General features: G+C 31.6%; 3 protein-coding genes across 4 annotated transcripts; 2 read left to right on the forward strand and 1 right to left on the reverse strand.

Annotated features, from left to right (window-relative positions):
* The first annotated feature begins 5,185 nt into the window (after nt 1–5,185).
* LOC131008738 (uncharacterized) lies at nt 5,186–6,602 on the forward strand. The gene has a single exon (XM_057935769.1). The coding sequence runs from the start codon at nt 5,615–5,617 to the stop codon at nt 6,368–6,370; it is 756 nt and encodes a 251-aa protein (XP_057791752.1). The 5' UTR covers nt 5,186–5,614; the 3' UTR covers nt 6,371–6,602.
* A 10,542-nt stretch (nt 6,603–17,144) lies between these two features.
* Nucleotides 17,145–19,313, forward strand: LOC131008719 (carbonic anhydrase 2-like). Of its 2 annotated transcripts, none has more exons than XM_057935735.1 (9): nt 17,145–17,463; nt 17,593–17,657; nt 17,730–17,876; nt 17,940–17,988; nt 18,092–18,208; nt 18,301–18,354; nt 18,448–18,533; nt 18,712–18,817; nt 18,922–19,313. In XM_057935735.1, exons 1-9 carry the CDS (start codon nt 17,287–17,289, stop codon nt 19,084–19,086), a joined length of 966 nt encoding a protein of 321 aa, XP_057791718.1. In that variant the 5' UTR covers nt 17,145–17,286; the 3' UTR covers nt 19,087–19,313. The 2 variants fall into 2 exon arrangements, with proteins under 2 accessions (XP_057791718.1, XP_057791717.1); XM_057935734.1 differs by having other exon boundaries at nt 17,209–17,463; nt 17,712–17,876.
* Nucleotides 19,314–19,510: 197 nt separating this feature from the next.
* Nucleotides 19,511–24,056, reverse strand: LOC131008701 (protease Do-like 1, chloroplastic). The gene is made up of 8 exons (XM_057935712.1): nt 23,484–24,056; nt 22,912–23,034; nt 22,171–22,342; nt 21,669–21,706; nt 21,030–21,228; nt 20,754–20,906; nt 20,467–20,601; nt 19,511–19,768 (listed from the first exon to the last, which is right to left on the reverse strand). Exons 1-8 carry the CDS (start codon nt 23,876–23,878, stop codon nt 19,691–19,693), a joined length of 1,293 nt encoding a protein of 430 aa, XP_057791695.1. The 5' UTR covers nt 23,879–24,056; the 3' UTR covers nt 19,511–19,690.
* Nucleotides 24,057–24,800: the final 744 nt, after the last annotated feature.

Consider the following 24,800-nt stretch of genomic DNA (forward strand, 5'->3'; position numbering starts at 1 on the left):
AGCATAAATATAGGGTGCGTTTGATTCGATATTGTTTCATTGTGTGAGATAGCGATTATTTAGATTTTGTGATTCTTGTTTCGTTGTTTCACTAAACAATTGGTGAAGTTATTATACGTGAGGGATTAAGTGGTGAATGCGTTGAATTCACGTTTAGGGAGTGAGTTGTTGTCTTGCTTTCAACTTTCTATCGTTGATGAAATTTTGAAAAGGTATAAAGGCGTAGTTAGAAATAGTCTTATTGTGTGAATCCATCTGTATTTTAACTTCACTTAGTGGATTGTTTTCCTTAGCCGAGTCCTCAAGACGTAAGTGTTTTATCACTGATGCACCGAACTAGGTAACAATTCTATGCATATTGTTCTCTCTTGTTTTAGTACTTTTCGTGAGACTAGTATCATCGTGCATACTAATATTACATGTTACGACATATCTCACCACATGTTCCATAGATTAATCAATCTTTCAGCACATATTTAGGGATGTAAACGAATAGAATCAAAGCATATATAACTATATTCAATTCATATTCGTAAAAATAATTGCCAATTCGAATTGGTATTCAAATATCTTTCGAGTCTTATTTGTTAGTATTTGTATTTGATTCGTACACCGATTCACAAATATTCAAATCGAATAGAATATTCATTTCAATGCTTTACAAGTGTATTTTAAACATTATAAATTGAATATTTGATTCGATTAAAAATTTCCTATTATTCGATTTCAAATATAAAATACTTTCATTTGAATTGAATTTGAAATCAATGTTACTTTTAAAGCTTTTTATTATTATTCTTTTTTTATTTAAGTAAATGTTTTTTGTTTTGTTTATTTTACTTCATATATATATATATATATATTTAATTCTCAATGTTATATATATATATATGGAGTATTATTTATATTTATAATTAAATATTATGATTTTCGAATCGTATTTAATTAATTGAATAAAAAAGAATATATGTATTTTTATATGTGTATTCGAATCATAAAATTTAACATTCGAATATTAAAATTTTGAAGCGAATACTGAACCGAATCAAAATAATTTGATTCATTCATAATATAAGCCATGCAAAATACTCATTTCGTCCCAATAATCCTAGCTTGTTTTTCTTTTTGGAGTGTTCCAATAATATTGATCTGTTTTTATTTTGGGACATAATTAATTTCTAATTAAAACTCACCAAATGTGTGGACCACCACATTTACTAAAAAGTCAAACAACTTTAGTAAATAATCATTAACTTACAATTTTTTTTAAGAATGTGGACCACCACCTTTACTCTACTAATTTATCTCTCCTTAATATCTGTACACAAAAGAAATATGTCATATATATGATCACGAGAGGAGTGTGAGCATCTCCAGGTTCCAGTGTTGGGATCTTCGTGTCGAGTCGACACGCGTGGAGGAGGCCGCGCTAGGGCGCCGCAACGGCTCCAGTTGAGTGTGGTCGTTGGTGCCGGGCACAGAGGGCTGAATAGCGATGCACGTGTCATTCACGCGCAAAATATTTTTAAAAAATCTATTTGAAAAAAATATTGCGACTGTGGGGCGATTTTCATTTATTTATACTGTTGCAAAGCTAACGACTCTTGTCCATTTTTTTCTTTCTTTCTTTGTATATACTATATCCTTTTCGCTTTAACTTTAATTCAATGTTGAATGTTAAAATAAAAAGAATAAAAATGAGATTGAATGAAAATGGAAATTATAACTCCTTTCATAAAGCTAATGCACTAGAGAAAAAGAAGCACTAAGATAGGGACCATCTTTTAGTCTCCCCCGGGAGATAGTCTAAAGTCGTTAGAATGCATATTACTCCCTCCGTCCACCAATTAAAGGCCTATATGAAAAAACACGAGTTTTAAGAAAAAAATATATTTTTATTAGTTGAGTGGAGAAAGGGTCCCACTTTTTAAGAAAAAATGTATTTTTATTAGTTGAGTGAAGAAAATGGTCCCACTTTTTTGTAAAGAATTTTTGACTTTTTTGATTAAATAATGAATAAAAACTTGCCAAAAATAGGTAGGCCTTGTTTTTGTGGACGGACCAAAAAAGCAAGTAGGCCTTGAATTGGTGGACGGAGGGAGTACGATTCACAGTAGACAAGTCTGGTGTCATGACATATAGGACCACATCCACATCCTAATATCATATCAGTGTATTAATTAAGTCTCAATTGTAGTTTAATGCACACGGCTTCATAGAAGACCACATCTGCATATGCTAATATAGCTATCATGTTCAGTGATCGATCATCGCTTAGATAAATAAATAAATATATCTAAAACATTAAATACCCCAACTTCAAATCAAGTGTATTTTTTTCCTTTTTTTTTCTCTTGATAATACTTAAAAAAAAAATCAAGTGTAATGTCTCAATCAGATGGTTAATCTAAATTCTACTATATGTTACTATATAAATGAGGAGTTTTCTTTTTCCCATAACTTTTCCCTCCACTTTTCTTTCTCTTCTTTCATTAATTTTTTTCACTATTTTGCTCTCCATTTTTTTTCTTTAATTTTTTTAAACATCATCAAATTTAATTCATGAAAAAATACTCAGTATATCTTAAATTTAACTTCGTGAAAATATCTTTAATATGATATTAAAAAAATCAAAAATAAAGTTAAAATGAGTAAATTATAAAAAAAATAATAATTTAAGGAATTTTCTCTTCAATAACATTTTACAACTTTTTTATTTATTACTCTCTCCGTCCCAACCAAGATGATACATTTTTTTGGCACGAGATTTAAGGAGTTGTAGATTAGTGTTTTAAGTGTGTAGTATAAAAGTGATAAAGTATGAGAGGGAATGTAATAAAGTGATAAAATATGAGAGAAGGTAATAAGAGAGTGAGTAATTAGTTATAATTGTGCAATTAAAATCCCTTATTTTTTCCATATTTAGAAATGTGGCATTTTCATTGGGACGAAGGGAGTATTTAATATGAAAATATTAATTTATTTATTATGACGTTTAATACTCTATAATAATAATGATTTATTGGTTAAATCTGTTTTTTGTGGAGCCCGAAAACATTTAAAGTAGGTTAAGTGTATGGGCCTAATTTTACTCATAAGTTCTACCTAATTAACTGAAACTACGCACAGGCCCAAATCCGGTTATTTTTATTGTAATACGTCACCAATTTCTTTTTGGTTGTTAATGTTCCAAAGTAGTGTATCACGATTTATGCAACAACCTAAGCTCATTTTGTTAGTGCTTTTTAAATAATGGACTCAAACATTACTCACTGGAATTCTTAAAAGTTTTTAAAAACGATTTTCAGAAAAATCTAAGTCATATTAATACCTGTAGGAATTTTTTCGTTTTTATTTTTAAAATTTTATTTTCTGATAGTTTGTACGAAAACTTCATACAAGATACCATCCACCTTAATATTGTAGCCCATTCTCTTACTTGTTTTGTTAAAATTTGTAGAGTTGAACAATCCTTATTTTCTGAGTTTCCTCCTTGGGTGAGGAATCTAGAAACGAGTTTTTAAGTAATCTAAAGCTATGTTACAGCTGTAGAAGGGAAAAGAATAAAAAATAAAATTGAATCATAGATATGGTATTGTAGATTCTACCAGGTGAATATTTGGGAATCTATGTGAACTACTAAGCTATAAATGTATTACTAATTGATTTCTGCAGGATCATCAATCAACATCATCTGTGACTTATTGTAGTCGTTGTCTTCTAGAAATATGTTTTTTTTTTTTCCCTAATTCAAGAAAATAGCATTGCACTTAAATTCTACTATAATATGGACTAGTAATAGTACATAGACTATTTGGAAATTCAGATTTTGCGTAATATCGTTAAGCCAAGCCATTGGAGAACGAAAATTAACATTAATTAATAAAAAAGAGCATTACTATATATATATATATATGGATGAGTTATATTGAGAATACTACCTTTGGTGATAAATACTACTACTACTATGATTGCTTAAGCCAGTATATAGTGTTGCATAAGCTGCACTATAATATTGAATAAATTTTTTACCTGGGTTCAAATCCTAGATGGAGCAAAATTTTTATCTAATTAATTGAATTTCGTTATGCAGTCATTACAATCATCTTATGCAAATTACAAACATTTTATGCAATATATATATATACTAACTTATGCAATTATTCACCATCCTCACCGTATTTATCCATTCTCATTTGATCTTTCTATATATATATATATATATATATATATATATATATATATATATAGAAAGGTTCTAATATCGTTGGTTCATTTTTTTAAAGTATTGTGAATCTATATATAACTTCATAACTTGTAAATAGTGTACAAGCTCAAACATTGAGAAACATAGGTGAGATTTGAACCTTAAACTTTTAGGGCGTGCTTGATATTGGCTAATACACTGTATTAGCTAATTTAGTACAAATCAGTCTAGTGTTTTGTATTATTTAATAATAATGCGGATGACCCGGTTTAATCCCACGACCCAGTATTATTAATCCAGATTTTTTAGGATTAATAATACCACCTCCCCTAGGATTAACTTAAACCAGGATATTCTGTATTTAGCCATGATAGCAAACATCAACTCAACTCAGTATTAATAATCTGTCATTATCCACGCTAAATATCCTGATTGCAAATTATCCTACATAATCTTTTACTGAAAACCAAACGAGCTAAATTTAGTATCATAAATACTTATTTTATCGCTAAATATCATTTCCAAGGAGACAAAGAATGACTACAATAACGAAAGATAAACTAATTTAAATATAATTTTATTGATGCTTAGATAATTATTTGACTGAAGGTTGATTAATTATGTAAAAGAAAAGGAACAATTTTTTAACAAAATTTTGGTAAATTGTTTCTCTTGTCAACTAGAATATATACTTCACAATGAAACATCGTATTCTAACTTAGCCTCGATCGAGTTTTTGGATATGAAATAATGGTTTTCCCCTAAAAAATAAAAATAAAAACGAGACATCGTATTCTAACTTAGCCTCGATCGAGTTTTTGGATATGAAATAATGGTTTTCCCCTCAAAAATAAAAATAAAAACGAGACATCGTATTCTAATTAATTTTTGTCGGAGCTTGGCATTATATTAATAATCATCCCATATTAACAGGTAGAAGGTTAATAAAACAACTAGTGCTTTATAAATATACAGTATTTAATTGACCATATATCTTTTCTAGAACAAGAAATATAGTCCACGATGAATTTACATAAAACACATTATTTAATTTCTTTTGGCAAAGGAAAGGTATAATCAAAGTGGAGTGGCGTGAACAAGAGGCTTCTTTTCTGGAAGCATACGTGTGGGATGATCACATCACATCACTCGTGCGAGTCAAGAAAGCTATAACTCACTCACTGCATATAAGTACCACGCTCCTTCAACTCAATATCTCAGCCTTTTCCGCTTATGCGCTTTTGCTCCTCTTCTCTCTCAACAACCCTCTCACTTTCTCTCTCAACAACACATACATCCAAACCAAACACAACTGCATACAAACATCCAAACACAACTGCATAGAAATTCAAACTGAGGTGATTGAGATTCACAATTTCACATCAGCAATGAATAACGGTCAAGAGGATGTTTGCATATGTGATATGCCCTAGCTTCAACAGCTATTCATCAGATCGATTAGCGGAGATCGCAATCAGAGTCGCCGGCGACAACCCGCGCGACGCCGCTGGAATCGATGATACCGGCGGCGACGACGATTTTGAGTTCGCGTTGCTGCTACGCGAAGATAAGGAGGTCTCGGCCTCGGAATTCCTCTACGACGGCCCGGTTTTCCCCGTATTTAACCGCGATTTGATTGAAAGCGGCTCGGAATCGAACAATCTGATTCCGTTGAGTAAACTTTTCGCCGAAGAGGACGACGAGGAGCGCGACTGTCCGCCTTCGTGTTCCTCGTCGGAGGCCGACGAACTGGAGAACGTTCCGGCAGGCACGTACTGCGTATGGCGGCCGAGGACGGTGCCGCCGCCGCTGCCGAGCCAGTGCGAGAAAAGCAAATCGACTGGATCGGCTTCGAGGCGGTGGAAGATCCGCGATCTGTTGCGGCGGAGCAAGAGCGACGGGAAGGAGAGTTTTGTGTTTCTGACGCCGAAGCACCGCGAAGAGAATTTGGAGAAATTAACAATCCGAGCTCCGGCGAAAGTGCACGGTAAAGGATCTCATTCCGCTGCGCCGCCTCCGCCGTCAGCTCATGAGGCTTTTTACGTGCAGAACAGAGCGATGAAGGAAGGGAATAAGAGGAAATCGTATCTACCGTACAGGAGAGACCTCGTCGGGTTTTTCGCTAACGTAAGCGGTGTGCGCACGAGTTTCTCGCACTTCTAGAACGGTGCATCGATAGATTGTACTGCCTTCTTTGTAGGGTGGTACGCCAATTGGACTTTTTTTACTACTATGAGAGAATTTTTAAAATGCTGCAGTTGCATAGATTCTTGCCTATTTTCTTTACGGATCATTACTACTGCGCTCATTTTGAAATTTTGTTTGGTTTCCTCTCTCATAAATGTTACATGGGGTAATCTACCAGCTTTAACAACCAAATAAATATGTTTGTGTATTTTTTGGTGTGATGTTTATATTTTTATGAATTTAATCAAGCATAGCTTGCTTTCTTATAAGAAAAAATTCACAAACTTTAATCCTGCAGCTTCGGATTTTGGCATACTGTACTTTATATACTATTATAATTATAATTATAATTAGAATAATAATACAACTCGCTCTGTTTCCGAAAATATACGGAATTTGCTATTTTAAAATGTCTCCCAAAAATATTCATTTTTCACTTTATAACGGCACTCCACTTGCAACAAAGTGAGACATTTTCTTCGTTCGTATACATTAACCTAACATTTTCTAGAACTCGTGCCACATATATTTCAAAAATAGGAAATATATTTTCATCTGTAGCATAATTGGCATATCTAATTCTACTTTTGACCACGAAAATTATGCCACAATTTCTTTTAATTTGTAGCATAATTGGCATATCTAATATATTACATTTGACCACGACAATTATGCCACAATTTTCTTTTCATCCGTCCATAAAAAATATGCCACATTTAATTTTATTGGTATGATTTATATCACTTCACTGACAATTAAAATGAGATTCTTATTTCACTATCAATTTTATTCATATTTTATTAAAATCTCTATCAAAAATAATGTAACGTGTTTATAATGGACAGAGGGAGTATATATATTTCAATTAGTTGGTTTTCATTTTGTGAGCTAAGTAATGATCAATTTTTTTGTACATGGACAGAAGATCACACCGAGTCAATTATTTTGTTTTCAGAAAAAAGTAAATATTTTTGTTTTACTATAAATAAAAAAAATATTGTTATTATTACAATAATTTATAAAACGTGTAGAAAATCAAATCAAAATTCAAAAAGTGTTTAATACCCTACCAATCTTTTTAATTATATTTAAATTATTTTTTTTTCAATTTTTTATATATAAAAATATACTTTTTTTCCTTCCAAGTTCATTTCTACCCTAAATATAAATTGTGAATATAATTAGCATAGATTATGCGGCTTCATTTGTCCTTTCTACATTAAGGTAGAATTAGGAAACAATAAAGAAACAGTTTCGATAGTTGTAAGATTGTAAAAAAAGGGAAAGATAAGGATTGGAATCATGTGCAATGATGAAGTGAGACAACAATTAAGGCTCAAGTATTGAGAGGTAGTTTCTTTGTTGTTTCCCAGAATGGTCGGCGTAAATTAATTTAAAGCAAATTTAAGAATTATTTAACAAACTTTATTACTATTAAATTGAATTGTTGGTAAGTTTATCAAATCACTCCATATAAATCTAGCCACTCTGATTGGCTACTTCAAAGGACAACGAATTTATTGCTCAAAATAATTTCTTGAATTAAATCTCTTATTTTCAGCATTAACTAGTATGTGCCCGCTCGTGCGATGCACGACCATCATCGAAATTGAACGATAATTTAAATAAATAAATAAAAATGTTAAACATAATAAAAATGTTAAACATATATATATAAGTAAATATAAACATAAATGATCTCAATAAAAAATAAATTATTCACAATATAATCTCAATAAAAATATCAATCTGAAAACATTCAAATTTTCAATTATTGAAATAGCAATTAATTGATTTAATTGATAATGTGTATAAATTTATAAATAAATAAATTATGAAATATCAAAAGCAAGTATAGATGATAATGAGTATCATTATGGATCATATAATATTCTAAGATGTACAAAACTATTTATTTACATATAGTATAACTGTAGTTTAATATAGTTTTCGAATGCATATTTATGAGGTCATTTTGTTTATGCTCAAATTTTAAAATAAAGTTACAATGTATACATTTTTTTTTTCAATTGGAAAGTGAAAAAATAAAGGGTTTAACATGAGATATGTGTCGTTCATTTTCCAAAATAAAATGTATACAATTTCAGTAAATTTAAATAAATGTGCTACTAAAAAATTAAACTCTTCAATTTACTTTTATTTTTTATTTTTAAAGAAAATCGATAATGGTTCTCTAATTACTGATTTTCCAATGAGTAATTTTGAAGCTTAAAAATTCGATTTTTAAGATATACTATATATTAGTTATTTATCTACAAATTTATATTAATATAAAGTTGACCTTTAAAAAAATATTTTTAAGCTAAAGATTTCTAAAATGAACAAATATAAGTTTCATCATTGTAATTGCATTAAACTGATATAATAAAAATATAAATAGTAAAATATAAAAAATACTGATCTATAGTAAAAACATAAAAAATAAAATAAAAAAAATATGGAAAAAGGAATGAAAGAACCGTGAATTTTAAAAAATGAGAAATGAGAGAGGAGATGATAGAGGAGAGAAGAGAGAGGAGAGAGAAAAAAATAATTTGGTGACTTTAAACTATAATAACTTATTGGTTTTAAATTTATTTTTTATAATTTTTACATCAAATTAAAGATATCGTCATTATCTTTAATTTAACATCCATATTGAATATTTTTTTATAAATTAAAGTTGATGAATTTAAAAGAAAATCAAATTGAATAAATATATTTGAATAGTGTTTTCTAAGTAATTAATATATTTTGTTGAATTAGTGTGAAATAAATTAGTAATGCATTGCACGTAAAAAAATGCAGTTTTTAGTGCATGCTCCATTTTTTTAGACGTGGGATTTGTAAGTTGTAATTTAATTTAAGTTAGTTTAATCCATTTTTTGTGTATATATAATATGACATTATTTTTTGAAGGAATCACAAAATCGCCATTCAAATCAATTTCAAATTGATTTGAAATCAATTTCAAATTGAAAACTGTTCTTTTAATATAGTATAGATGTCAGTTGCATATAATGGTATTTTGGAAATGTTTGACAGAGTATTTTTAATTTTCAAAATAAATTTTTAAATTTTACTAATTTGTTTCATTGTGCATGCATTTGTCAACTTGTCCTATTACAATACATCCCCGTATAACAATATTTTGAAATGGTGATAACTGATAAGTCTGATATATGAAGACATACATAGCGTAAAAAGGGATCAAATATTTAAATACTGATTTCGTAGTGTTATTCTTCTAGAATGCCATGAATAATTCTAAAATTATTGGTTGTCTTCACAGACACATTCACAAAACAAATAACACACGCTCACGTATACAAGAAATGGTTCCAATTAAATCCCTTATATATGGTGAGATCTTAGATTAATTTGTAAGTATTGATTTAATGTTCATATGACTGATATTTACTTAAAGGAAAATTTTTTCACTTAGATTTGAATCTTGGAAGGAACAAAAAAATTTACTAATTTTTTGAATATCGTTATTCAACACACTATATATTGCCTTTTTTCACCACTATATACTTATCTATTCATTAGTATCACATATCACGAAAAATAACAATCTCACTAAAACATACATATATATATATATATATATATATATATATATATATATATATATAGGGGCGCGCTCCAGTGAGACCCCCTATTTTTTGTGAGACACTGAGTACAATGAATAAGACGTATATATTGATGAACAAGAGCCACAAGGTAGTATATACTGATGAATAACGAAATTTAAAAAATTGGTAATGAATAAGACATATAAATTGATGAATAAGACGTTATATACCAATGAATAATGAAGTATATACTGATGAATATCGAAATTTAAAATATTTCGCTCCCTTCAGGATTCGAACCCTGAGAAAAAAAATTATCCCTCTAGATACAATATCAATCATAGGATTGATGAAATAAACGCATGAGATCGTGTCTCAGGTCTCACTAAAAATAGGGGGTCTCATTGGAGCGCTCCCATATATATAGTTTGTGCAATTTGAGAATGATAGAAAATTGACACTTCAACGCAATGAAGATCATGGTTAATGATCAAGGTTTGAAGAACAAAAAAAATCTAGCTAGTAAAAAGGGAGAAACAAAGATGAAGAATAGCTAAATTTTAATTTATGTGCAAAAATAAAAATATAAAAAAATGTGCAAATATCTAATATATTTTTTTTACCAAAATCACAAATTGGTTAAGATTTAATTTGGCTAGATTGACAAATTCCAAAGAATTGTCTAACATGCATAACATAACAATCACAAAACGTTATGCTTTTATCCACTTTTAGGCTAACAATATAGTATATGATATTAATATGAAATACAATATTTTCATGACTGATAAACGACAACTACAACCTGCAAAGGAAACATCACAAGTTCACAACTCATGATGTAAACATTTCTTTATGAAAAAATACATCCCAATTTAATATCAGAAAACAAATCTACCTACTAGTCTTTGAAAATTATTGTATGGACGAAATCAAATTCTCTAGGATAAATTCTCAGTTATAAATTTTTCCAAATTCAGATTCAAATTCAAATTTTCGAGCTTTCATAATCCTCACCATTATCTCTATCAAATAATACTGAATAGTTACCTACCACAAACATAATAATATATAGTTGGAGTGGAATTTCTCGTAGATTTTTTTAAGTAGAAAGACTTTTTGCAATTTTCTCATAGACAAGGAATTAAGTTGCTTATAAATTACAAATGCGTAGACAATAACCCGCCGCAAACAAAAGTTATTGAGATACAAACGTTCGAAACTCTAATATGTATTGTCCTATTTGAAGTTCTACTTTATGTCATGAGTAATTATTCTTTGAAACTGATTGCATATTTATAGGTGGACATTAACGTGTTTGTTTCATGAGATAATAGTGTTCTAAATATCGCGCCGAGATCAACAAAGATTTGATGAAACTATCGTGTGTTTAATGTTTTAATATCTCTCCTTTTTTTTTTTTTTTTTTAATCCTCACTTTTTTGAGATAAATTACATAAGTAAATAAAAAAATTAAAGACCGGGCGATGCTTGAACCCAGAACCTCATGTCTTGGGCATTAACCTCCTACCACTAGGAGAAACTTGTGGGGTGTACTCGTTGTGAGTATATAAGTATGTGAAGTGAAATGGTATATATCTAGCCGATCATGTTTAGTTTACATTAGCGTTTTTTTATACATTTAATTTGATTTTAATGCTTCAAAAGTTGTTATTAATATAATTAATTTTACAACTTACATAAACATCATAGTTTGATCTGTTCATTTTTCTTTTAACTTCAAATAAATGAATAAAAATAAATAAATCGAACTTTGATTTTTATATAATTTATAAAATTAATGATGTCAATAATTATTTTTGAAGTATTAAAATCAAATATAAATGTATAAAATAAACAAATAATATTAAAATGGACTAATTGTGAGCGGTGCTCGTAAAAAGTGCTTACGGTAGATACGTAGCATCATAATCTTTTGTTATAAAGTACAATATTAATAATAAAAAAAGTGCTCACCGAGATTAACGAAGTAAAACAATGACGATTTCATGTTCGTTTGTCATAAAGTACAAATATAATTATATAATTTAAGATGAATAATACTTGTGATATTCTTGATACGTAACTGATTAATGGCTCAAAATTGTAGCTTCTTATTGATGCATCATTGTATTAATTGGATTTGGATTTGCATCTAATTGATTAATATAGGTAGATTGCGTTTGGAAGAATGACGATATTATAACTAATTAAATGATGGTTGGATCAAGCAAGGTAGCGATCAAAGCCTTATTTGAAAGGGGAAAAGAAAAACCCAAGGCCTTATTTTAATTTCAGAGCTTCATATATTCTGTTTTAATTCATAAAACAAACACTTCATATTATTTATCAGACATCTAAAGCTTTAATTGACATAATTATTGTATTCAGATATCTCTTGTAACTTAAAAAAAAAAAATTAACTGCTAAACCATATAGTATATAGTCTCTCTCTCTCTCTCAAAATGAGGGAAAAGCTTAATTATATGCTACCTAAAAAAAATAAATTATACTACTATATATAATTACTATGTATGATGATGTGAGGCAGGTAATGGAAGACAAGACAGCTAGCGGACTACCAAAATTGTGACATATTAAATTCATTCAGACAATGTGGCACAATCATAATAAAACGCATAAATATTTGATTGGATCATTTTTTTGCTTGACAGCCATTTTTCTTCTTACTCACCCTTAAATGTTGATGGCATGTTTGGTATGTATATCTAATGGTTTTTCGAGTGTTTGAAAAACGTTAGTTTGACAAGAGATGAATTATAATTGTGTTTGTAATGGGGAAAAACAAAATAGTTATTGGGTTAAGATATCTACACTAGCATCTACACTAGCCCAATTTATGAATAAGTGTTCAAGTCTTAAATAGTAAATACAAACAATTATAATGGAAATACCTAAAATATCCTAATAATAGTGTAAGTATCTTGAAACTTACATGGAATCAATCATCACAACGAGAGAAACACAAACTTACCAATAGAATTCGTGGTGGGTAATTCTAAGTTTCGATGTAGAGACTTGCACTAGGGCTATTTCTTGTTATGTTACTTATGTATTTGTGTACCTATTAAAGTTTTCCCCCATTTTCTACATATTATGTTGTTTTCTCTCTTTCCCCCTATTTTCCACCTTTTCTCCTTTTGTTGTCGTACAATCTATTCTCACTTCGTCGTTAAATTATACTCCTTCCATCCCACAAGAATGTGCATTACTTTTAGTGGCATAAATTTTAATAAAATGTTAGATGAATGTATTGGGAATTGAAAGAGTGATTGACTTTATTATAAAATAAGAGTAAAAAATAAGGAGTTAATGGTGGTGTAGTGTCTAAAAATAACAAATGCACACTCTTGTGGGACGTCCTAAATAGAAATAAGGGGACACTCTTATGGGACGGAGAGAGTAGTATATATTATTGTTATATCTATTTACCGCATATGTATATTCTATATAAAAATACACATGTACTATTTTGCCATATTATTTATAAGATGAATTAAACTCTTCGCAACTCAATAAAACCATACGAGACGATCCGATAACAATAAATATAGCATCGTAACATCTAGGGCTGTTTAATTGGTTATCGGATTTTGGATAATCCGTTAATCGAACTGAAATTTCCGGGTTTGGATATCTAATAACCGAATTTTTTGGTTATCGGTTCGGTTTCGGGTATCATTTTTAGAAAATTTTCGAGTATCGGTTAACCCAATAATCGAAACGGGTTAACCGAAATAACCGAAAATTATTTAATATATATTTTATATAAATTTTAATTATTAATTCATTAATTCATTTATTTTTAAATAAAAAAAATCGATTCTTAGGTAAAATAAAATTATAATATATTTAAAGTATAAGAATGAACTTTAGTCTAGTGGATAAGTTGTTTTGTGTATTTTCTGGAGATTAGGATCAAATCCTTTATCTAGCAAATTATTTGAATTTGAATTTTTAAAAATGAGTATTTCGGATACCCAAATAACCGAATCGAATAATCGAAGCGGTTATTGGGTAACCGAACACCTAAAACGGTTAGTGAAATATAACAATTTCGAGTTCGGGTAACCAAAAATTGAGCCCCACTAACATCCATTATTATCAATAAATGTGAAGATAAGAATTCCTTTTCTGAAAGTTCGGAAAACGTGGTTGAGCAAAATGGTTGTTTAGTGGGATTGAGTGGACATGATTTACATAATTAGTGGTGAAGAAGAAGATATATTGCTGTCAGAGGTTGCGTTGTTTTGTTGGCCTCATTGCTTCATCTTCACTTTTTTCTTCTTCATGCTTTCCTCTGCCTACATCTGGATTTCACCACCTTCTTTGCCTTCAACTTTAATCCTTTCATGCCATATTGGCCATAATCTTTTTTATTTATTTATTTATTTATGTGTAAAACGATGCAGAGGTAAATACAAGGGATAATATTCTCGTACTATTATTTTCAGTGTCAATTTTTTCCGTATGAATTGATAAGAAAGAATCACACTTGAAAACATAAACTATTCACCTTTTCACAAATACTTTGCAGTCTAGAAGATATATGAACTTTTAAGAATTATGTCAAGGAATACCAGTGCTGAAAAAAAGAATACTATGTGCCCGCTAAAAGCCGAGTTGGAATTGAACAGAGAAATTTTAATTGTTTTGACATCAAAATGTTGTTAAATTTAAAAATGTACAAGGTCCTAATAAAAAGTAGCTTGGTAGTTTACACTTTAACATTAATAAATAGAAACTCGATAATTTGTATAAAAATAATTACATAAAATTGCATTGTATATCATATTTATATAAACATACAAGTCAATAATTTTTTGGGACCCAATAGAATAACACAAATACTCCTGTGCAACCGGTTGCTATTAAATATATATTATTTATTTATTATATTTATTTTATTAATAATATTAGATATATTAAAAATTAAAAATAATAGACAAATTAGAATTATTTTGATGTTTTGATGACTTGATTTTCTATGTTAAGATTTTGTATTGCATGAATGTATTTTGTGCAATATTTTTTAAGATGGAAATTAGATGTTGTTGATTTTGTGAATTTTTTTAAAATTTAATTTCAAAACAGTAGATCCATGGATCTGGACCCGCGGATCCGTGGATCTGACGGATCTGGATCCAAAATTTTCAGATCCGCGGATCTGGATCTGGATCTAGATCTAATAGATAAAAATGGATTTGGATCTGGTATTGATGAGATCCGATCCAGATCCGGCTCGTTGTCATCCCTAGTTGTACCGTGCAACTGGTTGCCAGAATGACACTACTTTATTCGAAAAATGACACTTGAACATTAGTGTCATTCATAAAACCAATTGCACGGTGCAACCGGTTGCACAGGAGAGTGCTTCATGGAGTAATGTGAACACTTTATTTTTGGGGAGAAAGAAAATAAAATGTTATGAATTAAATCAAATATATATGCCATTTTTTCATATTCCATTTAGATATCTCCATTATATTTCTCTATAATAAGTAAATAGAATAATGATAATTATTAGTGGTAATACATAAAATTAGCCAAAGTTGATAACGAAAAATATTTTTATAGCCACTATGATAAAAAAATATTTTTTTAGCCATTTTTGGTGGCAAAAGACAACAATACCCTCGAAATTAATAAAATAATTTAGGGAGAAAGAAAAAAGAAAAAAATCGATGAGCCCTATTCAACTTCCTAATTAATTTTTTTATATTTATTGTAAAGAAAGAAAAAAGATATAAATATTATTTAACTATAGTAAACTATATTAATATTAGATGTCATTGATGGAAATATATAAATTTATTATATGGCCTTATTAAATAATCATTCTTCAGAGGAATTTTACGGTTTACCAATGGATTTTGCACTATCCAAATTACTTTTCTATTTGAATTTAGAGGAATTTTGATTGACTTTATTTTTCATATGTCAACACAATTAATATATAATTATATACAGGAAATTTTAAATTTGTAAAATGTTTTAATGTGATTTAATTTTATTGCATCCTGCTTATGGTTATAATTATTTCTTACTTCAAGATTAATTTGCAATAAATAAAAATTACGATATGTATATAGTATATACTACTATATTTTATCCAAGCGAAAAGGTAATATTTTGCCTTGACCCATAGATCTTGGTATATATATTCATTGTCATCAGTAACAAATTAATCCAATAAAAACAAAAGAGACATTTTTTGGAAAATAAATACTCCCTCCGTTCATGAAAGAACTTCTTAGGAGGGAGTGACACGAGTTTTAAGAAAAAATATTGTTGAGTGTATTGAAAATTGAAGTTAAGTGTATTGGGAGTGGTGAAAATGTGTTATAATTAATATTGAGAGTGGTGAAAAGTGAAAAGTAAGAGGATTATAAGTGGTGGGTATAGTCCAAATATAGGTAGGAAGTTCTTTTGTGAACGTTCCAAAAAGGAAAGATATGAAGTTCTTTCGTAGACGGAGGGAGAATATAATAAAAGGACCTCAAATGCAACATAACTTAATTTTAGAAATAACTTTTTTTTTTTCGTTTAATTTCAGGTTTAGAAATAAATTACTGATAGAATGATAGACATACATTTTTTTATTATTTCTTTGCATATTTTAGGTAGTTTGTAATTTGAAAACAAAACATGAAAAAAGAAAACGTTTATTTTGTCCCCAAAAATCTTAATTTGTGAAATGCAACAACTGAAATAAATCATATCCTTTTTTTTTATTGGACCCACAATTTTATTCAATCATATACATCATCATTTATTATTACCAGTTCTTCTCTTCTTCAAAACCGGTTTTCTCTCAATTATAAATTTATAATAGGAGCATTTATGGATTTAAAATGAAAAATGGCTAGATAAGTGGCTAGAAATGCTTTTTTTTTTTTAATCTCAAAAATCAAAGTGGCTACTTTAACATTTGCCCCTAATATAGTAATTATTATACTATAGTAAAAAGTTCCATACAATATTGATTATTATTTAATACTATCATATATTGATTATTGATTTATTGCTTTTCTGTCAGCCGCGTCTGTGGCTCTGTAGTATGTGCTAGCGAAATTAATTGGGTTCCCCTACAGTCAAATTTAGTATTGATAATCTAATAAAAAAAATTATTTATTCTTATTTTCTGGCCATGAAAAAAGGAGAAATCCAATCTGCAAGTGTAGAAGCTGTGGTTTACTTATCTTTCGCTTTCGTTATCCTATGGTTTCGCATGCATGCATTGCTTCTAAATCAGTCAGTTAAAGAGAGCACATACCTGTGGCCTATTGAGCAATGTCGACCGTCAACGGCTTCCTCACTCCACCCGCCGCCCGTCTATCACGGCCGGCAGCGGCATGCCGGCCCATCACCGCCACCGCGAAGCTTAGCTCTTCCCCTTCTCCGCCGCCCAGCCTCATCAGAGACGAGCCGTTTTTCGCTGCTCCAGCTCCCATCATCCACCCTGCTCCGGTACACTCTTCCATCTTTGTGCTTCATTCACTAGAATTCAAGAATCAAGTCAACTATGACAAGAATAAGACTAAGAATTCATATCTGTACGTGTTCTATCTTTCTGAAGCATTTGAAAAAATGATGCAGAGAGATGATGACTTGGGAAAATATTCATACGAGGAAGCCATAGCTGAACTCGAAAGGCTACTAAGGTTAACTTTATTTAAATCTAAAACCTTTTTCTATAACATTTTGATGTATGCTAGCCATCATTTTTCATATAGTTATAAGGGAGAACTAGCACCTGCGGCGGCGGCAAAAATAGATCAAATCACAGCGGAGCTGCAGACAGACAATGGCAGCGCCGCTCTCTCTCCCACTGTTGAAAGATTGAAGACCGGCTTCCTCACCTTCAAACATAAGAAATACAAGTAAGTTACCAAATGAACAATGAAAGATTTATGAATTCTAACTTTTTTCCCTCAACATTTCAGCTTAAAACCAGGATTGTACAGTGAGCTGGCCAGAGGCCAGACTCCCAAGGTACATTATCACATTTCTTTTCACTCTTCAATGTACATATTCTTGAGTCTTGACTATATCCATACGTTGTAAGTGATTGACATCGATCAGTTATCCACCACAGTATATGATCTTTGCATGCTCGGATTCACGCGTGTGTCCATCGCATGTACTAAACATCCAACCGGGGGAGGCGTTTGTGGTTCGAAATGTTGCTAACATGGTCCCTGCATATGACAAGGTCTTATAAATACTCTATAGTCTATACCAGATTCATTAAATCATAGGCTTCTTCTGCTTTGACAGTCCATATAACTGTTTCTGCTGCTACAGACCCAATATTCTGGAGCAGGCTCTGCTATAGAGTATGCTGTTCTGCACCTGAAGGTGAAACCACGTAGATACTTTTCAGCCATTCTTTGCCCTTTTTAAGATTAGTAGGTTTTCAGTTGGTAGTAAACAAGGCAACCAATCTCCCAGGTACAAGAGATAGTAGTGATGGGGCACAGCGCCTGCGGTGGAATCAAGGGGCTCATGTCCTTCCCATACGATGGATCCTCCTCAACGTTAGTAGCCTGCTTTCTTTATACGAACAAACTCCACTTCCATAGGCACAGTAACAGAATCAGGATCAAACAAGAAGAAAAGAATCTTTATACTACTTACTTATAGACTTGTAGTGAAAATACTGAGATGATTCGGAAAATTTGGTGACAAATTGCATCATTTGCTTGAGTTGTTCAGCGATTTCATTGAAGACTGGGTGAAAATCTGCTTACCTGCAAAGGCCAAGGTGACAGCTGAGCATGGGGACACAGCTTTTGGTGATCAGTGCGTGCTGTGTGAAAAGGTAAAAGAAGAACTTTGAACTTCTCACCAACAATAAATCTTGCAGCATTGTAGAGACTAGAGAATCAATCTATTATACACTACTTACTTTTCAAATTGTTACAGGAGGCAGTGAATGTTTCGCTTGAAAACCTGTTATCATATCCATTTGTTAGACAAGGAGTGGTGAATGGAACTCTGGCCCTCAAGGGTGCCCATTATGATTTCATCAAAGGAAATCTCGAGCTCTGGGGACTCGATTGCAGCCTTTCTCCACCTGTATCTCTATGAACCTGGAGCCATTACCATTGTCAATGTCACCTATTTTCCCCTCATTTCACCTGGTAGTTTCTGCTACAGAATGCAAGTCCAGTGGTTCCTCCTTTTGTGCTACAGCGCCTTCCTGCAAAGCACACTTAATCATGTAAAGTTGTACATCAGTTATAAGAGATTCAATTCTTCTACGAACCCCTAAATCTTCTGGCAAGAGCGGAATAAAATCATCGTGCTTTGAGATATTTAAACTGTAACTTGAATACAGAGTTTACGGGGCTGCTTCTCATGCTACCTATACAGAGATATTATGTATATATTGCAGTCAAACATGCAAATAAAATTGAGGGTTAACTAGTTTAGTTTAATTTTAAGTAACTTGACACGGATATAATCTATAGTCCGAATATAAGAAACTAAAACTAAACCACTAATAAATGGCTACAGGCAAATGCATCTCCTTCATAAGGATTATAGCTTTACAGTATTGAGATAGCGCTTTGAACGCAGTAGTTTCATTCCGAGATTATGTACAACGTTGAGGGCTAATCAGATATAACATAACAATATCCACTTGCAATATGAATATAAATATGAATTACAATTTACAACGCTTGCTACATCAGGATTCGTCAGGCTTTGGTTCAAGGAGTACAGGAATCTTTTCCAATTTATCACCACGAAGTACTTCTACTGTGACCTGCAAAGTAAAACATTTCAAAATGAAGTTAGTTTCTCATAGTTTTCTTACGGTTCTCATCTTTTATTGCTTCTTATTGGTTCATTCCATGAATGGATATTGGCCTGTAAATACACAAATTTTTAGCCAATTCATGAATTGCTCATAAACTTTAATTTTGATATGATTTTACCACAAAACTAAAATCCCCAAATTTAAATCCATTTCAAGTCAATCAAGCTAAAATCCATGACTTTGAAAAAGTTTGAAGAAATAAGCTAAAACAATGCACAAATTCAAGCTAAAACAATGCCAAATAACGAAAATTACACCTCTCTTAAAAAATTAACGAAATTTGGGGACTTTAGTTTCGTGGTAAAATCATATAAAATTGAAAGTTTATGTATTGTCATTACCAAAATTAGAGTTCATGTGCAATTCATAAATTGCCTACAAGGTTTGTGTATTTATAGGCCAAAAACCCTTTCAGAAAGTACTCTGAACATTCCTATACAACATCCTTTTAACTACAATATGCACACATCCATGCGCGCTTTTAAACGATGATGGTAAAATATTACAATGTTCGATTTGATTCCAAAAAGAAAATGAGATACCGGTTTCTATATATCCAATACTAGGTAATAAAGACCACAAGTTCTCCATTCACACGCTATATTTTTAGAGGATGCATAGTAGCAGTTACTATAAACACTTACCTTATCACCAACTTTGCATTGGTCGAGGATTCTGTACAAATCACTCCCATTTGCAACTTTCTTTCCGTTAATGGATGTAATTATGTCACCTAAAATAAGTCGTCCATAGGCATCACGTTTTGTTGATTGAAGACCCTGCAAGTACCAAGAATACGGAAGCTGTAATCAGCATTACATGTTTTTAAAGTCACCACATTTTGAAGATCCTATAAGCAAAATGAAATTTCAAATCAATCTATAAAAGCATCAAAACCAAAATGAATGAAAGGTTAGAAAATTGGACATACTGCTTTGCCTGCTGGCCCATTTGGAGGAGCGTCCAGGACAAGAACCCCACTAACTCCTAGTTGCTCCACTGACTGATCAGGCGCAAACTTAATCCCCAAAATTGGTCTGGTGACTTTACCAAACTTGACCAATTGATCAACAATGCCGCTTACCTGGATGTAAAGGAAAATTTTCAGTAAAAGATTAGTAAGCAATAAATATTACACTGAGTATTGATAAAAGAAAAAGAAAAATATCACAGTACAGAAATCTTCCTAACTAAAACAGTCACTCACTGTGTCAACTGGAATAGAGAAGCCCACGCCAGATGAAGCACCAGAGGGAGAATATATAGCTGTGTTTATTCCAATAAGATTGCCTGCACTGTCAATCAGTGGTCCCCCACTATTGCCTGGATTAATTGCAGCATCTGTCTGGATGACATCCTGGATTGGACGGCCAGTTGCAGCTGAACTGATTTCTCTCCGGAGCCCACTACAAAAAGAATGAATTTGTTAGCCACCCTAATTCAATAAGGATACAAGATTAGCCAGTTGTACTAACAGATTTTGAAAAAGCTGGTATTATCTAAAGGTTGGAAAACAACTGATCTACATTAATATACATAAGATTCAATCATGCTCCTGGTATTGATAATCATGACAAGGCAAAAGTAAACAAGGTAATCGGGGATATGTTGGAAGTTAAGATTTGTATTGAGGTACTAATACTATAAACACAATAAGTAATAAGTATAATAGTTTCCACAATGTGAAAACTATAAGTGCAAACTTTTTAGATACATGTCGCACTGTTCAATTTCCTTCTAAACCAACAAACTTGCTCGCTAAAAAATACCATCCATCTAGGTCTACATAACGAACCAAAGATAGTACAATGATAAATTGTGAAATTATTACAAGTACTGTTACTACCTGATAACACCAGTTGTAAGCGTATGGTCAAGTCCAAACTGCCAAGGAGAAAAAAGTGAAGCACAAACATATTGTCAGAGAAAGGTAAATGATATGGTACCATATAAAAGAAGATTGTGTGTCTAGTTGAGTCATTCCAAGGGAATAACAATCAACATTGATGAAACATAACGATCTGGGAGTAGCGGTGTGAGGGTTATAAAGTTCCTTGAAGGGAGAACTTAGAGAAACGCATAGGAAACCGTGGAATGTCTATAATAGACAGGACTTGGTTGGGTCGTAAACTTTGTCCAACGGTATCAATCAGTTGAAACCATGCCACTATGTTTTATAACAATGAGAATTATGGACTGCTCCAGAATGGGAGATCAAGAATGGACTTAGTCAAAAGCTACATCTGACACTTTCCACTTGTCTATGTTTGAAATTGTATATTTGATGAGAAACCAGAAAAGCGAAAGATACCAAAACCAGAAAAAGCATAAGCAGGAATCACACTTACAGGATTTCCAATTGCATATACTTTTTGACCAACAAGCAAATCCGCGGATACGCCAATTGGTATTGGTCTCAACTTGCCTTTTGGTGCCTCGATACTCAAAACAGCAACATCTTTATCCTGATCAAACCCAACAACTTTTGCATCGTATGTACTCTGGTCTGCAAGAGTGACCCTGAACACAACCATCACTTCATCAAAAACTCGCAAACAAATATTACACTAATTTAACAGTTAACATGGCCAACTACTAACCATCAATATGATGGAGTACTGATATTCAACATGGCAACTTTCTCGTGTCATCAAAACTCTTACCACAGTTTGCATAATATAACAAGCTTCCTACCTAGAGATCGTATCTTGAGGATGGATTGTCAAGCTTCATATCATCAATTAATTTGCTAGTTATTTCTCATAAAGGAAGGGGCTTTGTGCATACAGATACCCATGCATTGCTGAAGATTTTCGTAGTAATCAAACAAACATTTTACTTTTGTTCTGAAGATGTAACTGTAGCTAAAAGAACACACATACTATGAACTATATGCATACATGTATGAGAAACTACTCAATAAGAAAACCAACACATGTACTAGAAAATACGCAATAAGAAAGCAACCAGGCAGTGCAAAACAAGCCTAGACGGAAAGAATTAATTAGCTGATTCAATAACTCTTTTTGTTAGGTAATAACTAAGTAATTAAATGCTGAGACATAAACCATAAGAGAGGGTAATAGTACTTGAGATCAGATGCACCACGAATCACATGATAATTTGTGACAACGTGGCCCTGCGTGTCCCATACAAATCCAGATCCTGATCCTTGCGGCACCTCCAACACATCCAACGTAAAGGCATCCTGCCTAAAACAAAAGGCACACTATGAACTCACCACATCAACAACTCATTCCAAATTCAATATCTACTTCCAACTTCACCTATAACATATACAAGCTTCTAGTCAACACCCTAGAAATTACATCGGCTGCTATTAAGCAACTCTTATTTAGTTATTTTGTCTAAATCATATCTATTATTTGAGCTGCATAAGAAATATTTTGTTTGTAATTTGCCTACAATCAAATTGCATTGGACTTAATAATATATTAACTAGTTAGTTAACATCAGAACACGCGGATGAAGTAGCATTAATTCTCCAGTGATTAGGACCACAAGGTATTAAAGCAGCCAGCACAATCTGACATATTTACATCATCACAAATACTAATCAAACAGTATTAAGTTGGTTAAAAATTGCCTTTGCAATCAAGATATACTAAATTTAGATACATAATATGCAAAAACTGAGTACCTCGCAGCTAGATTAGTAATGTAAACAACAGAAGGAGTGTTCTCTTGAAAGAGACGAACTGTAGCCAACTCATCGGACTGCAACTTCCGCGGCGTAGTAACTACGAAAGCCGACGCCGAATCAACATCGGCGACGAACAGCGTCGCCGAGAGAGCGACCGAAGTGCAGAGCACGAACAGCGAGTCCACGAGCTTCTTCAGCCCATTGCTGGAACCGAGCTCCGAGGTGGAATTGCTCGGAACAAACTTGTCGCGGAAAGCGGAAACGATGATCGGAGTGATCAAAGTAGCTCGATTGAACTGAGACAGGGATCTCGCGAGCGGTAATTTGGGGATTGAATTCGAGCGCGATGCTTTCGGAGTGATGGCGAAGAACGTGGAAGCGAGTGCAGCCATTGAGGAGTGGAGAGAGGGAGTTGGAATTCAGTAATTGGTCAAATTATTTCTACGCTTGGTTTCTCTCTCTATAATTTTTGTGGATGTGTTTATTCCGTGGGTTATTTGAAAATGGTTTATAGAGTTTTGTAAATTGTAAGTAGTTGGGTGCATTAATTTTCGGCCTTGTAAGATGAAAGACCCAACGTTAGGAATTTGGGCCAAAGGTATTAAGTCGATCTCAACTTAAGTTTCCAATCATTGTGATTGGCTAAGTTTATTTTAAACATCTTATAAGTTTTTGGAGCTTCAAGAGCTTATAAGATGTTTCAAGAGCTTATAAAATGTAATTTTTAAAAGCTTATAAATTATCAAAGTGTTTGGATAATTGAGCTTATAAGTTAGAGAGATAACTTTTTTGCTAGATAGATAAAATATTTTTTTAAAAAGAGAAAATTGAAGAAAATGAACTTGAATGATATATGATGAAACTAATAAATTATAGTTGAAAAATATTTGTAAAAAGATTGTTGCATATGAGATTATAAAAAAATAAGTTAGGGTAGATGAACTTATTTTTTGGGAAGCTTATAAGCTTTTAGAGCTTATTTTTTAAGCTTATAAGCTGTTTAGGAGCTTATTTTGTCAAACACTCTAAATGAGCTTATAAGCTCAGCCAAACACCCTCTAACTTTTTTTTTCCAATTTAAGATATTAAACTAATTGTGTGTTTTTTTTAATTGTTAAACTAATTGTATTTTAATATTTTGTTTAAAAGTGAAACTCATATAATGTGTAGTGTATACAGAGGTCTACGTAGTTTGGTTTGATGGGATTTAATACAAGAGTCAAATTAAATTGTATTAATACAATTTGGTACGATTTGATTTGTGGTTTACAAATATTGTTTATTTTATACCAAAAAAAAAAATCTACAATGAAA

Source organism: Salvia miltiorrhiza, chromosome 2 (genome assembly GCF_028751815.1).
Source record: "Salvia miltiorrhiza cultivar Shanhuang (shh) chromosome 2, IMPLAD_Smil_shh, whole genome shotgun sequence".
Classification (NCBI taxonomy): domain Eukaryota; kingdom Viridiplantae; phylum Streptophyta; class Magnoliopsida; order Lamiales; family Lamiaceae; genus Salvia; species Salvia miltiorrhiza.

What these genes read in the sequence shown, in the direction of transcription:
- LOC131008738 (XM_057935769.1), top strand. Translation starts at nt 5,615, where the DNA reads ATGTTTGCATATGTGATATGCCCTAGCTTCAACAGCTATTCATCAGAT.
- LOC131008719 (XM_057935734.1), top strand. Translation starts at nt 17,287, where the DNA reads ATGTCGACCGTCAACGGCTTCCTCACTCCACCCGCCGCCCGTCTATCA. An exon ending in CCAGAGGCCAGACTCCCAAG is followed by an intron (nt 17,989 to 18,091) that starts GTACATTATCAC and finishes TATCCACCACAG; the next exon opens with TATATGATCTTTGCATGCTC. An exon ending in TGGTCCCTGCATATGACAAG is followed by an intron (nt 18,209 to 18,300) that starts GTCTTATAAATA and finishes CTGCTGCTACAG; the next exon opens with ACCCAATATTCTGGAGCAGG.
- LOC131008701 (XM_057935712.1), bottom strand. Translation starts at nt 23,878, where the DNA reads ATGGCTGCACTCGCTTCCACGTTCTTCGCCATCACTCCGAAAGCATCG. An exon ending in TATATGCAATTGGAAATCCT is followed by an intron (nt 21,707 to 22,170) that starts GTAAGTGTGATT and finishes TCTCCTTGGCAG; the next exon opens with TTTGGACTTGACCATACGCT. An exon ending in TCTCTATTCCAGTTGACACA is followed by an intron (nt 20,907 to 21,029) that starts GTGAGTGACTGT and finishes CTTTACATCCAG; the next exon opens with GTAAGCGGCATTGTTGATCA.